Genomic DNA, 20636 nt, shown 5'->3' on the forward strand with positions numbered 1-20636 from the left:
TGCGTCATACTAACTTGTGAGCAAAATGATTGGCATCTCCCACAACCAATAGATCAACAGAAAATTGCTCTCGCACTTAGGCGCCAGTGCTCCAACCAATAGTAGAGCCAGACAATGCAGATTCTCAACGGCGGAAAGGCCAGTGATTGGCTCCGAACACAAACTGGGCGGGACCACCAGCTGCTGCAAGATCCTTGCAGCCATTTTCACGAAAGTGTTGCGGCCGCCATGACTGTGGAAGATCCCGAAAAAACCTTCGATTATAAACACTATATTCTGCGTCTGCAGTCTCGCACCAGGTCATCTGTGAAACCGCCGGGGACATAAACAAAGCTGAGGGTATCAAAGCTGTGTTGAGACAGCGTTAAACATGAGACCGGATATAATGTCTGTTAAGCGTCTCATGTGTTGTTGAGACGTGTAAACCGTGAGTTTTTCTCCAGACTGTCAGTATATCAAAACCTTCAGCCAACGAGTGACTGATGCTCCTAACTCTGGTTGCGGAGAAGGGCCAGTTGCGTTTCCAACCATCATGGCTTTTGTGAGCCTCTTCTCCAGTCCCCCAAGCCCCGTACTTGACAAAAACATGACAGACTGTGAGCTGACAGGGGAAGAAAGGTCGAGTAAACATGTTCTTATCTGCAAATGCTTCACTGTGCAGGTTCATGTGTGTGAATGTGAATCTTTTGGCACCTATCTTGTTTTTTTTTCAACGTCAAGTCTTCGTTTTCGTTTTTGGACAGGCCTTTCCCCCAGTTCACTTAGTGGTCATATTTTCCTGCATGCACTTTCATTTTAATTTCTGTTACAGAGGAAAGCAAGTGACACTTCTCATCTTTGTCATTTTTCATTGTTTTCCCCCACTTGGTTTGCGCTCTTATCTAGCTGATTTTGAAGGACATTTGGGGTTTTGTAGAAGGCTGTAGCTGGTTATTATTACAGTAATGTTAATAAGTCGTTTCAAAGCTGTTGAATATGTAAATGGCTATTGTGCCCCGCCCACTCACGTACCATCGCCCCGCCCACCTGGGAAAGGAAAACATGTCTGGTAGGGATTCGTGGCAGGACTGTTGTGGCTGTGTAAGCCATGCGTTGAGCTGTTGTAATTGTCAACCAGGTCAGGTTGACAGAGTCTGACATAAGTTTATCTGCCCATTGTTAACTTGACATGAAAACTGGCCCAATTTATTTTCTTTAATGCATTCATGGTTTTATTGAGCACCATTCATCATCACACTGTTTATAACATCACACTGCGTGTTGTCCATATTTGTCAAATGTCATTGTTAGAAATTGTTGAATCAGTTCATTGAAACAAACATTCACATCCCTATTGGTTTTAATACAACAAGAGTTTGCTTCTCCATTAATGTTGCAATGAGCATTTAAGAGGATAGTTTATGCAACTCTGGAATTATCCAAAGTTTATTTTCTTTCATGCATTCCTGGAGTTATTGTGCATGATTCATCACAATTTTTATAACACTGTGTTGCCCATTTTTGTCAAATTTCATTGCCATAATTGATGTTAATCAATTTATTGAAATGGTCATGTTTTTGAACTCATACCTAGATGGGCCTAGAATAAAATAAATATTAAGTCATGTAACAGAACATTCCCCCCCCTCCCTACTTATCTACGGCATTTTGGAAGCTTTTTTGTCCTGATTCCTGAATAATTTCTGACACTGATTCAGATGCATTTATATCCCATTAATATAATTGCACTTCAGTTGCAAATATGGCCAACCCAACAGTGATATAGCATGCATTATTGAATAAAGAGATTGCCGGCTTGGCCTTGACAGAATCCACACGCAAAAACATTTCAATTCCAAAACCATGCCAGCTGTTTTTCAGATAGCTTTTTACAGCAGTGTAGCACCTCTGCGTGTGCATTACATGCATCTAAATTTAGCCATTTAGGTCATATGTTTAATATTGAAGAAGTGTAATGTGTTTTAAATATTGTAATCATTGAGTTTTGCTTCCATTTCCCCTTGTTTTTGCCCTCCAAGTTCAGCACAGAAGACACCCAAGTTTTTCATCAAACCACTAATCTCACGTACATAGTGACCACATCCTCCTGTTTGCAAACGTGTAGAAACATTTTCTCGTTGGGTTTTTAAACACACTAAGGGCCATTTTTTGCATGTTCAATGCTAAGTCACTGTATGTAAAGGCCATTTATTTAGCTGTAATACCCAGACGTGTAAAAATCCAATAGATCTTGGTTTCTTTCGACAGTGTCATGGCCTACTTTGTCTAAAACTGAGAGACCTTCAGAGCCTCAGTGTTATCGTGTCCTTGTTCTCGCTCCAGACTTTAACTCTGAGAAACTGTTGGGAATTTGACAACTGGCTAAACAAACATTCACTCATTTTGGTTTTAATCCAAAAAGAGTTTTCCATTGATGTTGCATTGCCCATTTAAGTAGAAAATGTATGTCCCAGGATTATGTGACTCTGGAATTACACAAAAGATTTATTTAATCTTAAACATATCCAAAAAAAAGACAACTTTATAAAAAATACAATTATAATGAAAACCAAAGGAAACTGTATTGTTCGTATCCAGCCTATGATCTTTAGAATAGAAGCTTATTTTGTGTGTTATATTCTTTTAAATTATTTTTACTTTTAGATTTACAAGAATTTTATATGTACTGAAGAAAACGAGTGTTGTTTGCCCAAGCAAAACTGAACGACACTATACTTGTGGGTGTTTGCCAGTGCATTGCTATGCAGTTTCTAGGATGTTCTTGAGGTTGCTAGAGCATTGTGGGTGGATAGTTTTTGGCATTATTCTTTAATACTTTATAACAAACTCCTAACTGAGTATGCACATTAATAGTTGTGTTTTTATGGAAACAATGGATTCTACTCACTGTTTTGCCTAGAATATGTATTTATTTAACTGATTTTATAGTCTTTTCCTGGCTTGATCGTTTTTGTTAATGAAATGCTTAAACATTTTCTTACAGGGAGGATGGTGAATTGGAGGATGGAGAAATAGATGATGAAGGCATAAGCATAGAAGAAGTAAAGGAAACTAAGGAAGAGTCTGAAGGGGCCGAGAAAGACAAAGAGAAGGTAAAAGACGAGAAGTCACACCGGCATTCACGAAAGCGACACAGGAAAATTAAAGAAAAGCGACGGTCGAAGAGGAGGAGACGAGACCGACAAAAGGTAATCTATCATTGCTTTTTTTTTTTTTTTTTGTGTAACTCGTTTGTTTTTACGCTTTTTTCCCCAATGTTTTCCAATTTCAGCATCACTCTCCATCCAGTGGCTCCAGCTCGGACAGCTATGACTCTGAGCATGAGCGTCAAGAAAGACCTAAGAGCAAGAAGAGCAAAGGGACATATCGTGACCATGACTGCGAGTTGGCTCAGGTGAGTTCAGATTTTTCGGTACTGAATTTCAAATTTCATTATCATCCCGCTCAATTAATTTCTCTTTCTACCTATGATGCTAGCGGGAAAATGAACCTGTAAAACCACCGAGATCAATGCAGCACAAGAACAGCGATCTGGACAAATACAGTGACTACAGTGAAGAAAAGTATGACTATGATGACGAGGATGATTTCTCTGAGGAGTTGTCTAAATACAAACATGCTAAGGAGTCATCTGGTCGTGGCAGAGGAGGGCCACCTAGGGACCAGGCCAAGAGACCAATTATGAAGGGACAACAACAGCAGTGTATGTTTGTTTACTTCAAAGTATTATAGAGGTCTGCATGGAAATTCATTTGAAGACCCACAATCTTCTGTCTGGTTATCTCTTGTCTTTTTCTTTTACTTGTTATATAGTTGGTGGGCAACGTGGTAGAGGTCGTGGTGCCCTTGGCAGGGGGCGAGGAATGCCCAACAAAAATAAGAAACAAAAGGGCAAGAACTGGGGCCGAGGCCGTGGTCGAGGAGGAGAGCAGGGTGGAGGAGACATGGTGAGAATTTCTCTTTTTTGATCGGATCGTCACCATTAGGATCTCAGAGCACTCTTTTTATATGTTGTCATGTATCTTGTAGCAGGAATCTAAAGGTCCGCCCAGTTTCCAGAAGAAGCGTCCAATCATGAGCCAGGAATTCATTAATCAACATACGGTTGAACACAATGGGAGGCACATTTGTAAATATTTTCTTGAGGGTCGATGCATCAAAGTAAGCTATTACAAAACTATAATACAAATACATCACATGGATAAACATTTCGTTTAATTCATATTTGTTAAAAATTTGTACATGCTTTAAGATCCTTTATTCATATTGCTTACAGGGGGACCAGTGCAAGTTTGAACATGATAATGTTGTTCCAGAGAAGAAAAAGGAACTGTGCAAATTTTATGTCCAGGGATACTGTACCAAAGGAGATATCTGTATATACATGCACAATATCCTTTCAAAACATTTATTGGATGAGTTTTTTTTACAGATTAACTGTAAAAGAGATAATCTTCAGATGACTGTTTTCTCGTGTTATTTTAATCGTTAGTGTTCTTCTTTTTCTTCTGCTGCTTCTTCTTTCACGCCCATAGACCCGCTTGTGGGAAAGTTATGAAATTTGGCACACAGATAGAGGACAGTCTGAACATTAACCACAACAATTTTGTAGTTTCTTAACTCAATCCCTTTAGCGCCACTAACTGTCCAAAGTTTCACTTACGTTTATACTAATAACTTTTGAACCGTGAGGGCTAGAAACAAAATTACACCAGATCATCTTCAGACCATGGTGACAAAAAGTTATGGAATTTAAGTTGGGAAGTTCGTACGTACGAGGTGGGAAGTCGTGTTTACGACAGCAGGCACGCGCGTTCAAGTCACTTTTGTCGGAGTAAGATGGTGGAGTACTTTCTCTTAATTAATTACACAAAAATACAGTAAGGTTCTTAAACTCTTGTTCTAGAAAATGAAGAACAAATACATTGGCATCAGATGTACTCTGTTTTTTAATGTTTTTAATTAATTTATGAAGACACTGCCAACTTTATCGTTACATGTTGCATTGTTATATTATAATGCCATCATATTCTGTGCAAGCAATTAGCTTAACTGCGCTGTAAATAGAAAACCTTGACAATATCACTGCCTAATATTTAAGTATTGTGGTATTCCGCCATGTTTCTCAGTGACACGCCCACAACTCGGAAAGATCGGGGCTTAGAGAAAATCCCGAGCTCCCCACTGGTATTTACGACATTGTGGTGGCGTTCAAGTGCGTTCAACTCGTAAATACGATCTATACGAGATGACTTGAACGCATCATATATCTCCGCAACGCTTTAGCGTATTCTGACCAAACTTGGTGTGTGTAATGACAACCATGACCTAAATGTACCTGCACAGTTTCGACACAGAGCCACCTAGTGGTCGGGAGATATGAAAAATTTCCATTTTTGCTTATAACTTATGAACGGTTTGGCCAAATATTACATTTAGGGTGTCGGCCATTTTTTATTTTGTTGTGAAATGCTATATTTTACGTACACATTGCTGTATCGTTGCGAAACTCGGTAAGTGTCATCGGCACCATGCCCTGAAGGTACTCAAAAAGTTTCGATGAAAAATTATAATGAAATTTCCAAAAATGTTAATAGTTTTCGATTAAATTAGCCCTATTGTGATGAAATTTCTTGGGTCATGCTGAGAACAAAGATACAAATGTTGCCATAGTCGGATGAACTTCCTGTCCGGCATTTTGATTTTCTTTAAAAACCTACTTTTTCGAACTCCTCCTAGACCATCTGTCCGATTTTCACAAAATTCGACTCAAATCATCTTCAGACCCTGTTGGCAAAAAAAATATGGATTTCGTGTCGATAGACGAAAACATTTTTGTATACCGCAGAGACAAATTTGATGGCATGATGCCAAAACGACTCTGAGTCTGTGTCTCTGCAATGCTTTGGCATATTGACACCAAACTTTGCATGTGTCATTATGACCTTACTCTGACCACACCACATCAATTTGGTCAAAGTCCCACCTTTACATCATATACTAGTGACTTTTTTTTTCAGCCATTTTGCCTAAAATCATCTTAATATGTCTTAATCATTGTTACAGTTGCTCTGATGCTGGCATGACTTATCGTGACTTCTTTGTGCTTGGCCCTTTAATTTATGCTTGCAGCTTTATTTTTTCCTTGTTTTGGACCTTGACCCTAAAGTGTATGTGAGTATCCTTGCAAGTTCTTTCACACCGGAGCAAAGTGTTATCAAGGAGATAACTGCAAGTTTTCCCATGAGCCTTTAACCGATGTTACCAAGGAACTTTTGGACAAGGTATGGGCTAACTTGTCACTTAACATTCAGTTTCCCTACAAATACATGCACTTTATGCATATTTAAAATGCACTGATTCCTGATCATTTTAAGTAACCTGGGATAATGTGCCTTGCTCAGCTATTCAATGGTGTTCTCAGCAACTGTCCAGTTCCAGACTCAAAATTATGTTTTTTTAGCACTTTATATGCAGTCCAGTGGACCACTTTATAAACAGCCAATATGTTAACACTGTGTCTTAGGAACTAGTCTGACCAACAAGGGGGTAATAAGTCTTACTTTTCAGATTCAAATTAGACCAATTTACTTTTTTATGTAACTAACAGAGAACAATTAGATGACTTACTTGTAAGAGTAGTCCAAGCAATTTATGCCACCAGCCACAGGTATGGAAATATCAATCTCATTTCTAGCTAATTTTAAGTTTTAAATATTTGCAACTCTTAGAAATATTTAGTCAAATTCAACAAATAAAGCATGCAATGGAAACCTGATTGATGTTGCATATTTTAGATCCTAAATACAGATGAGGAAACTGTCAATGAAGATGAGATGGAGTTAGCAGATCTGAGAAAACAAGGAATTGCCCCACTGCCTAAACCCCCTCCCGGAGTGGGATTGTTACCCACCCCTGGGCCTGGAAGTCCCCCGGATGGAGGAAAGAAGATCCCCTCTCTGTTTGAGATCAAAGTTCAGCCTACTGTGGACTTGGCACAGAAGATTGCTCTAAGGTACTATTAGCATTTATTGACTGAATCCCCTTTTAACTGTGTTTACATCCAGAATATTTGGTCAAGATTGGTCTGTTTACATCTGATATAACCAGCTTTAGCATCGCCATTTATCCTTTTTCATACTCCTATTCTTGTTTCATAAAGTCATAATGAATAGTGGATTCCCATCTACGTTTTGCAAGTCAAACTACTTTAAAATTGAGAACCGTTGTTGGCATGGATGAATTACTTATTCAAAATTGTAGAAAAGTAAAGTTCACAAACGTTTTCCTCCCAATAGTCCAAATGAGCGTCACTGAAATACGGTCATCACTCTAGTTATGATTTTATATCTTGCTATTTTTTTTGTTGTGTTTTTTATTGCAGGCCTAATTTCTACAACAGTGCATCTCCCCCTGCTGGACAGTTTCAAGGTGGTCCACAGTTTGGAAGTAGCCCTGAGGATATGCAGGCTGGGAATATGATGTCTTCTCCACCCAATCCTTCCCATCCCCCTCCTCCGGGCTCCATAAGGAGCCCTCCCCTACCATTCACAGGTCCAGGAATGCCCCAAAGTCCTCCAGGCCAACCTCCACCCCAAGGCTTTGGTCAGTGCTCTCCAATGCCACCTCCAGGCCCGCCTCCTCCTTTCCACGTCAACATGCAGCACATGAACCATCCTCCATTGAATCACCAGGGGGCTCCATTTCAACCTGTGCCTGACATGCAAATGAAAATGCCTTTCCCAAACATGGGCCAGATGCCCTCCGAGTTCTTCAAGAATTTGTTTAGCAGTCAGTCTCTGGCCCAAGGGGGTAGGTCTTCATTAAGCTTTAAAAAGTTTGTTTCCATTAATAGATGCTTCTAAAGCTTGATATTTATGAAATACCCTATTTCTGTTGTACCTACAGATGAGGGACCCATCCAGGACTCCCAGCCACATGGGAACACTAATTCCAGTGGGATGCAGGACTTCCTGCCAGCTGTACAGAAGGTTTTGCTTTTACATCTAAACCAGAACAAGCAAGACTCTGACTCTCATAGGGACGAGGGATGTGGACAAGGGTCTGCACCTCCCAACAGAGAGAAAGGTTAGAGAGGGATGTTGAAAAATAAACATCGTGAAACAATATTGCTTTAACTTTGAACAATGGCGTGCTGCAGGAATGAGTTCGGAAAATGGGAAAAAAGTTTTTTTACTTCTGGTTCCATCGTCCTAAAGTCAATGCGTTTTTGGTTAAATGTTTGAAATAAGGTCTGTGGTTAACACAAGCTCAAGATATTTTATTATATGTCAAAATGCATCAGTAATACACCACCTGTGATTTTTAAAAAAGTTTTTACATGTCTTGAAAAAGGCAGTTGCTAATAAGTGGCTAAATGGGACTACAGAGGTTGCCGGGGACATTTAACATCATCATGATGAACAGGAAAACTCATTTACTCAATATCTACTTTTACAGCCTAGTTGTCTTTATATTCACATTCTTACAAACTATTCTATATGTGCACCAATAATGCAATCTTTTCCAATAATCAGAGTAAAACCTGAGTAATGACACGAGCAAACCTCTGCAGTCCTATTTACATGCAATTTTCGTTATTCTGATTATTCGCTCAGAAGTGTGGTTATTTCTACCGCCATTATTTGCATACCCCACAGTAGGGCTGCTCGATTATGGAGGAAATCATAATCACGATTATTTTGGTCAGTATTGAAATCATGATTATGTAACACGATTATTTCACATGACTTTGGGAACGTGTTGCATTTATTAAAAAGACACCTTTCAACAATTCTTAAAAAATCGAAATTTGAACATTTATTGTACTTTTTGAACTATTAAAATAAATAACATAACAGATATTCAAATCAAAGTATAAAAGTATTCAAGTAAAAATTATAACCACAAATAAATCTTCCACAATCTCTTGAAAACAAGTTTCTTTATTAGATTGTTATTAATTTTTCAAGTGGTTAAACGAATTTGCAGTGTTCCCTTGCGTTGCAGCCACTACAATGTAGCATATCTTGCACGTAGCGTGTTTCTGCTCGTCATCGGAGTCCTCGAAGCCAAACTGTTCCCAGACAACGGAGTTGGTTTTGCCTTTTTTGCTCACCCAACACTGCTGTGGCTCCCCTCCTTCTGCCAACTTGACTCGCGCTGAGTTTTTAAATTCCAGCGGATTATATGCACACGACTCGCCTCCCTGACTGTATAGGCTGAGGGAGTTTATGGCTTCGGGTGGGGGGGATGTGCGCCTGTCATTCAGAACACAAGACAAAATAAGAGTGTTCTTGCAAAACAGAACATGGCAAAATAATCGTTTTTACTCGATTGTATTATTTTGGTGATCGTTGGGAGCAGAAATCGAAATTTAATTAATTGCACAGCCCTACCGCACAGCCCTACCCCACAGCACAAATTATGAACTCACATACTCGCATGTTAGTGGCCACTGTTTTAAACTACTTGCATCAAATGCAAAACACATTTCAACGGACATATTGGATATTATTCGGTGCCGTGATGAACATAGCAATGGCGCAATTAAGATTTTAATTGCATTAGTTGGATCAAACTATTGTTTACTTGATGAGGTAAAGTTTAAAGGATTAGTTCACTTTTAAAAAAACTTTTGCTGATAATTTACTCACCCCCATGTCATCCAAAATGCCCATGTCTTTCTTTCTTCAGTCGAAAAGAAATTAAGGTTTTTGATGAAAACATTCCAGGATTTTTCTCCATATAATGCACTTTGCTGGGCAGCAAACGGTTCAAGGTCCAAAAGACAGTTTCAGTGCATTTCGTTCATTTTGATGAACGAGTTCGAACAGGAGAGTCACACAGAACAGAGCAAAGCGAGCATTTGAGCTTATAAAACTTAAACTTTGTTATTTCTTTTTTAAATGAGCGATCGTTTCGCTTGATAAGACCATTATTCATCGTCTGGTGTCGTTTAAAGCCCTTTGAACAGTTTGCAGTTTGCACTGAAACTGTCTTTTGGACCTTGAACCGTTTGCTGCCCAGCAAAGTGCATTATATGGAGAAAAATCCTGGAATGTTTTCATCAAAAACTTTAATTTCTTTTCGACTGAAGAAATAAAGACATGGACATCTTGGATGACATGGGGGTGAGTAAATTATCAGCACAAGTTTTTTTAAAAGTGAACTACTCCTTTAATGGAAATATGGCCAAAATCGCATTATAATTGCATTACGAGTGTGCATGTAAACATACTCATTGAAAAAGTTGTTGCAAACTTGCTGACAAAGGTTTATACCCTAACTTTAACTTTCTAATTCTGGCAATTGTATTTAGACTTTGAAATTCATTAAAACTGGGTTAATTTGTGAAGATTATTTTCAAGACAAAACTTGTAATAATCAAGCGTTGGCCTACAAAATTACATAATTCCTGCAGCACTCTAGTAGAACTGAACTGAACTGATTTTTATATTGTCAAACCACCAGTGTTATTATTGGATAGTCATAAACTAGCAAAGATGGATACTTATTGGTTCTGGTTTGAAAGTTCATATTCTAATATCATTTCTGTTTATTAGATGAAACCCCTAATTGGTACTCCAGTGACGAGGAAGAGGGCAGTAGCGTAACAGCCATCCTTAATTCTCTAAAGAAGCAGAATGATATGCTGAAAAACCAGCCAAGCATCCCACCAGCCGACCCGAGACTCCAAAAGGAGCGATCATTGCCCAGCGATCCTCGAATAAAAACTGACCCACGTCAGCGACCTCCAGACCCCAGGAAAGACGCTGGAGATGGTGTCGGGGATCCCAGGCTTGCCAGAGACCCACGCAAGATGAAACCTATGGATGCCTCCAAACCTGATGCTCATCGCCACCCAAACCCCTCCAGGTCCCACAAACCGCCCACTGGAGAGGATGATGAGGAGTTTGAAAGAGAGCTAAGGGAAAGAGCAGCCTTGATCCCATTGGATCCCAGTCCTGGAGCCACGCTGCGAGACCCGCGCTGTCAGATTAAGCCGTTTAGTCACATCCGGGTGGATATTCTCCTCCAGCGTCCGGCCTTTGCTCAAACCGTGGTTTGGGCTCCAGAAGACCTCATTCCTTTGTTGATTCCCAAACAGGAGCACTCCATAAACCTGCCGCTCCCACCTTTAATAGCAGATGCTCAACTTAACCGCACCCTTTCCTCCCCTCCGGATCACCCTCCATCAGCGACTCCGTCTCCTCCTGATCAACGTCTCGCAGCCGCCCGCTTTAAGGAGGGTGTTAGTCGACTCGGGAGCCCTCCCGGTAGAACGGTAGATTCTCGCCACCATCATCCGGATAAGCCCTTGGACCCACGTACTCACAAGACTCTTGATCCCAGAATCAGCCGATCTGGCAGCCTGGACTCCAAGCCTCCAGGTGTGAGAGAGAGTCCATCAGGAGGAGGAGATCCACGGCTACAGCGTGGATCCTCAAACCAACCTGTCGCCGCTTCTGTTAAGTCCGATTCAGAGAAGTTGCCTCCATATGCTCCCCGTCTGGCATCTTCCATCGGTGCAGGTCTTGATAGTCCAACCACGCTCTTAGGTGGGATCAGTTTATACGATCCGCGCAATCACAGCTTACTCTCGCCGAAACGTGAAAGCGAGGAGCACCCTAAAAAGCCGAGTATCCTGAAGCCTTCTGCGAAGCTCCAAAGCTCTCCACCACATGCCTCGCCGTCACAGGGAACAGGGATGGAAAAGGATGAGAAAAGTCCAGTTGATGACTCTGAGAGCAACACAAGTGGCTGTACGTCAAATCCTCCTCCTCCTCCTCCTGTGGCTACAGTAATGCCAGCGTCTCCGTGTTCCCCAGTTCGAGCACCAGCTCCCGCTGTGCACAACTTGCCCATCCAGGCACTAGCAGGACTGATACGGCCTGCTTACACGGACCCACGCCAGAACAAACCTGTGGGATCTGCCGGTGGGACTCCGCAAGAGGATGAGGACGACAAAGACAGTAAGAAGAAAGACAGGCCCCTGAGGGATGTCTTTAAAACCTTTGACCCGACAGCCTCACCATTCTGTCAGTAAACACACTTATACTGAATATAGCTCATGCATTTACTGTATTCTGTTCTTTGTATTCACCCTGCATGTATATGAAGCTTTTCTATTTATTTATATTTGTTTGTACACATATTCTCCACTGCTGCATCGTTGTCTAAGCAGAGATATTTTTCTTTTGGCTCTTGTGTGTTTATAGATTCTCATTAGATAGTCAATTGTGTCACAGCAAAGGACTTTATTTGCTCAAGAAGCATTTTAAGTACATTTGTATCTGGTAAATGGACACTTTGGAAAGCAGAGTCTGCTGATCAGGTGCGTATTTGTGATATCAGTGACACATTGTTGCTTTAGAAGGTTAAAAGGGATGTGTGGCTTCTAGTATTCATATTTGTAGTAATGTGTAATACATAAATCTATTAAAAATATACATTTTTGCTAAATTCCCACAGTATTTATCACATAACTACATACAAAGCATATATAAACACTGTAATATAGCAGAACTTCTATGTCTCGTTTATCTAAAACGTGCATTTTCATCAAAGGTACAGTTGTGATTTTGGTGAGGAAAAAGATTAACATATGAGATTCCTTTCAGAGTCTCTGTTGTAAATGGTTTTCTTTTTAACACGAGGCATTTTTCATCTTTTTTATTGTCATTGTTTTTTTGTGTAGATATTTTTATTGTATTTGTTTGTATATTTTTCCACAGAAAATGCTGAATTACTTTTGTGTTCTTTTACCATTGACTGCAATGCTAGTAAGGGAATTTAAATACAGCAGTCACTTTCTTCCTTTTTTAAATTCATTGTCTAAAATAAATTAAATGAATTATGTGATTCTGATGTTGACTTCAGTCATTGTTGTAGCCTTCTGCCTAATGCATTTTATACGTTCTACAGTAAATGTTTATTCAGAGGCCATAAAGTGCTCTGTGCAAAAAAAAAATAGTTTCAATGTCACATCATCATTTGTTTCTAAGTACAAATTGTACATCTGATCTTATATCTGAAATGTATGTATGCTGAAATCTATCGTCAAAAATGTTTGTAATTTAAACATATATTATAAAACAATTAGACTGTGTTAAAAAAGAACATTCCTAATGTAAGATTACATTCTTCGCAATTATTGAATGCGTAAATATGTATACCTCTTCAACATATTTTTCTTCCTTTAGATTTCAGGAATATAAGTTAATATTTTTTGTATTTATGTTTTTTTTTCTACACATTAATTTTATGATATATAAATGTCTGAACATATAAGTTGTTTTTTTATAAGTATTGTGGTAAATGATTTATAAATGTGATCAGGCATGCAATTTCTATTTAGACTTTGCATTATGCACATTTTGTTATGTTATTTTTATGGCCTCTGAATACATTTCTTTTTGAAAATCACACAGCAGATTGTGTGCAGGCTCTTTTATGGTTTCTCACTATACAGTAACAACAGAATAAAACCAAAAGTTACAGGCAAAAATAAAAAAACAGTTTATTTCATGTTTACTCGTTTGTAATTCTCTAACACATTGATGGGTGGAGCGAGGCTGGGAGCCGCTGAATGCTGGGAGGTCCTACGTAGCCCCAAATCATCGGTTTCAGGGTTGAGCTGTTCTTGAGCTCGATGGATAAGGAGACTCTTTTTCCACTGGAAACAGAAAGCTGCTGCTTTTGCTGCTTCAGAGTTTGGCTCAGGTTGTTTCAAACCCTGTAAAAGCAGATAGAGCCATTTAAAATTGAAAACATCAAAGTTGATCATGCCAGATGACATACAAGAGAAGATAGACACCACTACTTTTGACTCATTCCCTGGTGTTATGGACCAGACTTTGGTTTCCTTTTTGCCTTGTATGTTCACCACAGTGAACCGTTTGCTCCCTAAATCTTATTTTGGAGTAAAGCTTTTTCAACTTCTCTTACCCTGATGCAAGCAGTTTCTGCAGCTCGTACTCCTTGGATAACTGTCTGGAGTAGATTCTGTGCGTTCTTCACCAGGATCTCATCTGATGATTTGCACCCAGGAGTAACTGCATTAACACTGGAGAGACACCATGCACCCCTTGGGTCACATGAGATTTTTGCACGTTTAATTTATTGGTAATATTGTCGTTTAAACAAGATTGAATTTGTCAGTGATGTAGAGAAGAAAGACCTTCAACCAGATTTGTTGGGATTCAGGGAGATTAATATGCTATTGATTATCTCTCACCTAGATATGATGGTAAGTTGGTTGGAAATGGTAAGAATCTGCTCTGCAATGACACAGAGCTCATCTGTGCAATGCTTGTCCAAACAGTGGTCCGCTATGACACGCACAAACTGGGTGATCGACTGGCCACTTGAGACGAGATCTTTAGCAGATGTTACAAAAGCATCTTTAGTCTACAGGTGAAACAAACTTTTGTCAATATGGGAACATAACCTTTGTTCAAAACAAAACTTTAAAAGTTTCTGACCTGGATTGGCCCTTTCTTCTTTAGGTACTGGGCCATGTGATAGAGTTTATCTGCCATTTCTTTTGTCACCTTGACAATCTGGTTACCCTTGTCGTCCCACTTCTCAGTCTCCCATTTCAGAAAGAGAGACGTGTAAGAGAGAGTTGTACCCACTAAGGTGAACACAGGACCTCTTGGGCTCCTCTGGGATGTCTCTTCCTAGGGTAGATAAATTATATTTTACATGGCTTAGTCTAAATTCTTGTACAATAACATGATTCATAAACAATTGTGTTACCTTCTTTGGTTCCTGATTGGACACATCTGGGACACTGGTACTTGGTTTGCTTTTAATAGGAACTTGAGTATTTGTGGAAATAGGATGTAGTGTTGCCTTTTGTGTCTGGGACATGACAAATCCACTAGACTCTTTGCCCTGCAAGCCACACTTGATCTGTTCCTTTGTGACCACAAGAATTCCATCTACTTTACTGAGTTCTTCAACAAGGTAATGTGCCTTTGCTGACCAGCACTGTGACTGAACATCAAGAGTGAGTGTGTCTCCAAGAGTTTGCGACTCTGCTATTAATCTGGCTCTACTCACAATGTCTGACATCTGAAATGTCAAGTGGTCATTAATGAATCTCAGATTGGACCTTTCCTTTGGGTCTCTAATGAAGTTGAAACAGTCCTGGATGGACTCTACGGCGCTTTCAACATTCTGCAAAAGCAATTCTGCAGCACTTTCAAATTGTGCAAGTTTATCTTCAGTTTCCATGTTACTGTCTTTTGTTTGGACCGACCATGCCAAAGCAATAGTATTTTGAATCGCCATCACATAATCTTGGTTAACTTTGCTCAAAAGACAAGACAGTGCTTTCATTTTAATCTGAAGCTGTCTCTGAAGCAACTCTGACTTTGCCAGCATCAGGACACTTGAGAGGGACACCGTACTAACCCCTTCCGCAGCCTGTAGGTAGGAGTCCATCAGCGTCTTCACGTCTTCTTGTAGCTCTCCTAGCAGCTTTACTTTATAGGTGTCTCGACAGTTCAGAGAAGACAATCTTGCGGCTTCTTGTATACGAAGTGAGTTCTCGGACAAAACTGCCAACCATTTCTTGGGTGTCATTTGATGTGTAATTAGGTGCCCCTTACCATCAGTAGTAGTAGTTCCCAACATCTTATCCAATGAGTTCAACAGTACTTGGACAGACAAGGCCCAAAGCATGCAGTGACCATCAAGCTCATCAGTTCGAGTTGGTCTTGAACCCACTATGTCTGTGAGATTCTTGGTGTTGGTTTGAGCTTTTTGGAGCTTGCTCTGCAAAGACCCTATACTCTCATGACACCCACCACCTATCAACTTTATATCTGCTGATGTCACAAGTTGCACAGCATCTGCACATAAACACATGACCTCAGTGAGTTCCTGCGTGATGGACTCCAACATATTTGGTACATAGTTTTGGAACATGGAGGATACAGCATGGTACCACATCCCAGCCACTGGCAGCAATATCTTCCGCACATTTTTTATGAGGTCAGAGAATTGCGTACTGTGCTTATAAATGCTATCTGTACCCATGGCTGAGCTCATGGCTGTTTCCTGCGCTGTCTGAACTAGCAAGGGTGTCAATGACACGAGTTTGGACCGCAGACTTTCCACCTCATCATTATCAGCTGCGTCTATGACACTGATGGCTTCTCTTGTAGCTTGGGCATAGCTATTTGAGAGTCCTAGAACTCCAGTGCAAGCCATGTTGAGAGCCTCTACATCTTTACCTTTGGTCATGCAGACAACTTCACACAAAAGAGGCAACATCTCAATATTATGGAGCTGTACAACAGCTTTAGATTCCACGACAGGTGCAATCGATGCTTCTTCTGCGATTGACACAACATGGTCTATTATTTGAACAGCCTGATTCTCCAAACCAACTTCAAGCTGACATGGAATTTCTTCACTAGTGGAACTTTGCACTAAAGATTCAGTTTTATCAGAGTCTGCAGTTAAGCTTTCGTGTTCTGAAACGGGCGTAGTACATGGTACAGCCCCAGCAGACTGGCGGGCCCCCTCCCGAAGTGGGCTGAGAAGATGTGGATGCTGCAAACCATCAAGTCCTTCACGTAGAATGTCAAAGTGTTTTAAAGCTGTTGAGACACTAGTAGAAAGCAATGAGAAAGCCTCGTTGCTAAGACTGGTTTGAGAATATATATCAGTGACACAGCTTGCAACTTCAGCTGCAGATCCTTCTGCTTGCTTTATCAGAACCAGGAGTCCATTACGGTAGATTGGATTGTCACTCCTACTGACATGTCTTCTCACGAGCTGGATAACCAAGCTCATATGGCCAATGAGCATGCTTGCCTGTTTTGTGAGAAACTGTGCATCCTCATCTTTATGTGCCTCAATGCACCCCTTGAAGTTGCTCTCCATCTCCTGCAAAGCAACACAGACAAAGTCCTTCACGTTTATAATGCTACTACAAGCATGCAAGAGCTGCTCCATCTCCTCTGACCATCTCTGATGCATCTCTTTTAGTTTTTCCAGAGCTTCACCTGAACGCACCTTGTCCTCCTCAAAATTTTGCACAAGTGCTGCAATTGCATGTTTCAGTCTCATAATGCATCCCCTTGAGTTCTCTACACCCTCAAGACTCTTTTCATCACACGCTAAAGCTGAGATGAAGCCAGCCACCTCTGATATTTTGTCAGCATGAGCCGTGAAGGATTCCAATTGCACACAAAGTGTTTCCACATCCAACCCATCATCATCATCTTGCTCATCCTGGAAAGTATAGCCTACGGTGTGCACCAACTGTTCCAAGGGAGTTGAACTTGTGACAAATATGTTCATTACTTGCAACTGGGTGGCTTTTACCACAGCATCTTCAAGTTTGTGGATTTGCTGCAATAGGGAAGCACATGATTTTGCAAGCTGTTGATCATCACAGCATTTCATGTGTTGTGACATCTCTGACCAGAGCTGAAGGACTTGCTTGGAGTGTGCAGCAACCTCAAACTGAATATCCCTCCGAGACGTGTTTGCTACCGCCATGCTGTGAAACACTAGGTCATGAAGCATAACATCAAACCCACCATCTTTAACAGAAGCAGGGTCAGACAGCAGTCTTAGTATCTTGTTCTGTACTCCAGTGTAGTATCCACATGAACCCGTCAAAGCTGGTTCACAGTTGCTCTTGAGTGTGGTTATGATGTGAGTTACAGTTGAATCCACCTGGTTTAAGATGTACTGCTTTGCACCCTGAGCCTCTTCGCTGTTTGGATGTTTGATGGTCGTGTACATGGCAGTGTGCAGCATGGAAACACATTTTTTCAGGGTTTCCAGAGAAGCCCTCAAATACTCTTGCTGTTTGCCGTCACGCAGTTCCTGAATTCTTTCCACCACTAATTTGTGAAGAAACAGCATTGCCTTCGAGTATACTTGAAATGCTTTTAATAAGGACGAGATGTTCGCCGCAGCTCCAACTTGAGAAAGACACAGCAGAAGCCAGTCAGCAGCTGCTGTGATCTTCCTTATAGTTGCATCATCTTCAACTAGGAGGATCTATAAGTCAAAAACAATTGAAATAGGGGGCATTTCAATCATGTAAAAGCCGATTGTGTTTAGATGGTAAACCTTTTTCTGCAAAACTCGAAAGATTTTGATTGAAAGTTCATGTTTAAGGGTTAGGGATAGATTTACGGCTAGGGTTGCAGCACAACTCTAAATAAACTATGAATTCCCCATGTGAATTTTGCAGGTCGTTTCACAGAATAAGAATTACTGTCTGGACCCAAACATGTAGGCTAGGGCTCCTAACTCTGGCCCTCAAGGTTCACTTTCCTTCCTCCAACCCTAATCAAACACACATGAATAAGCTAAACAATGGCTGTGTGCAAAATCGCCCCCTATTCCCTCATTTACTATTCCCTACATTACTTCACTAATATAGTTGACTTGAGGGAGTGAATGAAAACGAGTGAGTAAATTCGGACACTGAGTTCCACTTTTGCATAGATTCTGCTTGCTGTTTAATAATCACTTGAAACAACAAACTGGCAGCTCCAGTAGTAAGATGGAAAGATTTATCTTGAACTCTGTCATGGAAACTATGAATAAACCTTAATTTAACAATAAAATAATCAGTTAAAAAGGACTTTATACCTGTATGATATTACACTGTAGCCACATTGGACCAGCGGTTTGGAAAATGGATGGATGATTCAACTGCGGTGCCATCTTCTGGTCAGACGTGGTAATTAATTTAGCACACGACTCTCACGGTGCATTATGGGTATTCTCTAGTTGTTGAGCGTACTTCAGTTGAACACTCGTTATTGCGGTGCATTGTGGGATTAAATGAGTGCACTCGATAATGGCCCTGTCCCAAATGGCACACCTCATATGCACTTTCGGTCTTGTGGACTTACAACGGCTGCCGAGTGCGCGTATCCGTTAAGTCCATGAGACCGTCCCATTTAGTCATTTTAGGTCTCATTTGTGACAGGGCCATCTTCCACTATGGTCACCACTACAAAGGTTTGTCCCTATTTAAGGGTATAGGGGGCGATTTCAGGCACAGCAAAAGTCTTCAGGATTAATAGAAAGTTACAGGCAGGCAGTGTTGGGTGTAACTAATTACTAAGTAATTAATTACTGTAATTGAATAAATTTCCCTCGCAAAAAGTAAAGTAAGGGATTACTCTTAATTTTTCTGTAATTTAATTACAGTTACTTCTGATGTAATTGAGCTAAATACTGTGTATAGACCAATCCGATCTCACAGCAATTCGTATGCATTTTATGAGGTGGGTAAATCGTACGACCTCACTCGTACAAATTCGTACGAATTAGCCACCTTGTAAAATAAGTATGAAATGTCATGAGATCAGACTGGTATTAACTAGAACAATTCTATATAAAACAATAGTGGGTTTAAACATCAAAATGTATTGTCTGATGTTAAAAAGTATGTTTATTATGTAACCTTCTCCTTTAAAATTGCATGAATTATCCTTAAACTGACCAAACAATTTAATAGTATTTATTTGAAAGAATTAAAACAGTTTCATGTCTATTCTTGTATTATTCAGCTGGTTAAGGTTGATATGGGATTTAGAAAGTAATTTGTAATTAAAAGTAATTCAATACTTTTTCGAAAGAATAATTAGTACAGTAATCTAATTACACTGTTGAAGAGGTAATTAGTAACTAGTAATTAATTACTTTTTTAGAGTAACTTACCCAACACTGCAGACAGGTGAGTTTGATCAAGGACTAAAGAAAGTAAACACTGAGGTCTAGAGCCTACAGCACAGTACACGACCCATAACTCAGTTATGAAAATCAGTTATTTTTCTTTACAGCACAAAAGATGTTACCTTGACCACACCTAACAGCACGTTTTGAGTGGCTTCGATGAGTTCTTCTCTGTGCTCCATGACCTCTGGTTGTATGCTGAGCTTTTGGGTGGCCAGGAGCACATGTTGACCTGAAACAGTCAGGGATTCCACAAGTGGATCCATCTCCATCTTCAGGATCTCGTCTTCAGTGTCTGCCACTAGCCTGAATGCAAGGATATGAGGTAATAACGTGAATATCAATCCTCTGTGGTCCCGGTATACCATAGAACAAAAAAGTAGCATGGTATTTTCTTGTTTTTTCCCCACACATGGTACCAAGCTAATGTTTTTTTTTTGTATATATATATAGTGATTTTTTTTTTTTTTTTTTTCATGTACCATAGTAATTACCCCACTTTTGTTTTCATAAGGCAACATTTCAGAATCAGAAAATGAATGCCATGTATGTCCACACACACACACACACACACACACACACACACACACACACACACACACACACACACACACACACACACACACACACACACACACACACACACACACACACACACAAGGAAAACACACACTGTGACGAGCTTTCAGGGCAGAAAAAAAGAAATATAATATTATAATAAAAAAAGCAGTACATTTAAACTAAATTAAATGTAATTTAGATTACATTTAAATACAATTCATACAATAATAAAAAAATATTGATATATATATATAGATAGAATAACATATAGATGTATGTGCAAAATGGAAGTGTAGAATGTGCAAATGAAAAATGGAATGAATGTGCAGAAGAAACAGATTAAGTTT

General features: G+C 40.0%; 2 protein-coding genes across 3 annotated transcripts; one reads left to right on the forward strand and one right to left on the reverse strand.

The window, feature by feature from the left end:
* The first annotated feature begins 166 nt into the window (after positions 1-166).
* Positions 167-12893, forward strand: LOC130085083 (zinc finger CCCH domain-containing protein 6). 2 transcript variants are annotated; one of them, XM_056250662.1, is made up of 12 exons: positions 167-618; positions 2984-3188; positions 3272-3394; positions 3478-3703; positions 3814-3947; positions 4033-4161; positions 4277-4391; positions 6175-6284; positions 6798-7015; positions 7385-7812; positions 7909-8088; positions 10566-12893. In XM_056250662.1, the coding sequence occupies exons 1-12, from the start codon at positions 533-535 to the stop codon at positions 12047-12049; spliced, it is 3438 nt and encodes a 1145-aa protein (XP_056106637.1). In that variant the 5' UTR covers positions 167-532; the 3' UTR covers positions 12050-12893. The 2 variants fall into 2 exon arrangements, with proteins under 2 accessions (XP_056106637.1, XP_056106636.1); XM_056250661.1 differs by having other exon boundaries at positions 168-618; positions 4030-4161.
* A 620-nt stretch (positions 12894-13513) lies between these two features.
* On the reverse strand, positions 13514-18947 carry LOC130085042 (uncharacterized). The gene is made up of 6 exons (XM_056250594.1): positions 18900-18947; positions 14764-18033; positions 14487-14684; positions 14240-14412; positions 13951-14089; positions 13514-13738 (listed from the first exon to the last, which is right to left on the reverse strand). The coding sequence occupies exons 1-6, from the start codon at positions 18945-18947 to the stop codon at positions 13523-13525; spliced, it is 4044 nt and encodes a 1347-aa protein (XP_056106569.1). The 3' UTR covers positions 13514-13522.
* Between the last annotated feature and the right edge of the window lie 1689 nt (positions 18948-20636).

Source organism: Rhinichthys klamathensis, unplaced genomic scaffold, assembly GCF_029890125.1.
Source record: "Rhinichthys klamathensis goyatoka isolate OS25496 unplaced genomic scaffold, OSU_Roscu_1.1 h1tg000072l_1, whole genome shotgun sequence".
NCBI lineage: Eukaryota > Metazoa > Chordata > Actinopteri > Cypriniformes > Leuciscidae > Rhinichthys > Rhinichthys klamathensis.

What these genes read in the sequence shown, in the direction of transcription:
- LOC130085083 (XM_056250661.1), top strand. Translation starts at nt 533, where the DNA reads ATGGCTTTTGTGAGCCTCTTCTCCAGTCCCCCAAGCCCCGTACTTGAC. An exon ending in ATGACTGCGAGTTGGCTCAG is followed by an intron (nt 3,395 to 3,477) that starts GTGAGTTCAGAT and finishes CTATGATGCTAG; the next exon opens with CGGGAAAATGAACCTGTAAA. An exon ending in TTGAGGGTCGATGCATCAAA is followed by an intron (nt 4,162 to 4,276) that starts GTAAGCTATTAC and finishes TATTGCTTACAG; the next exon opens with GGGGACCAGTGCAAGTTTGA.
- LOC130085042 (XM_056250594.1), bottom strand. Translation starts at nt 18,947, where the DNA reads ATGGGACGGTCTCATGGACTTAACGGATACGCGCACTCGGCAGCCGTT. An exon ending in AGAAGAAAGGGCCAATCCAG is followed by an intron (nt 14,413 to 14,486) that starts GTCAGAAACTTT and finishes TTTCACCTGTAG; the next exon opens with ACTAAAGATGCTTTTGTAAC. An exon ending in CAGAAACTGCTTGCATCAGG is followed by an intron (nt 13,739 to 13,950) that starts GTAAGAGAAGTT and finishes CTGCTTTTACAG; the next exon opens with GGTTTGAAACAACCTGAGCC.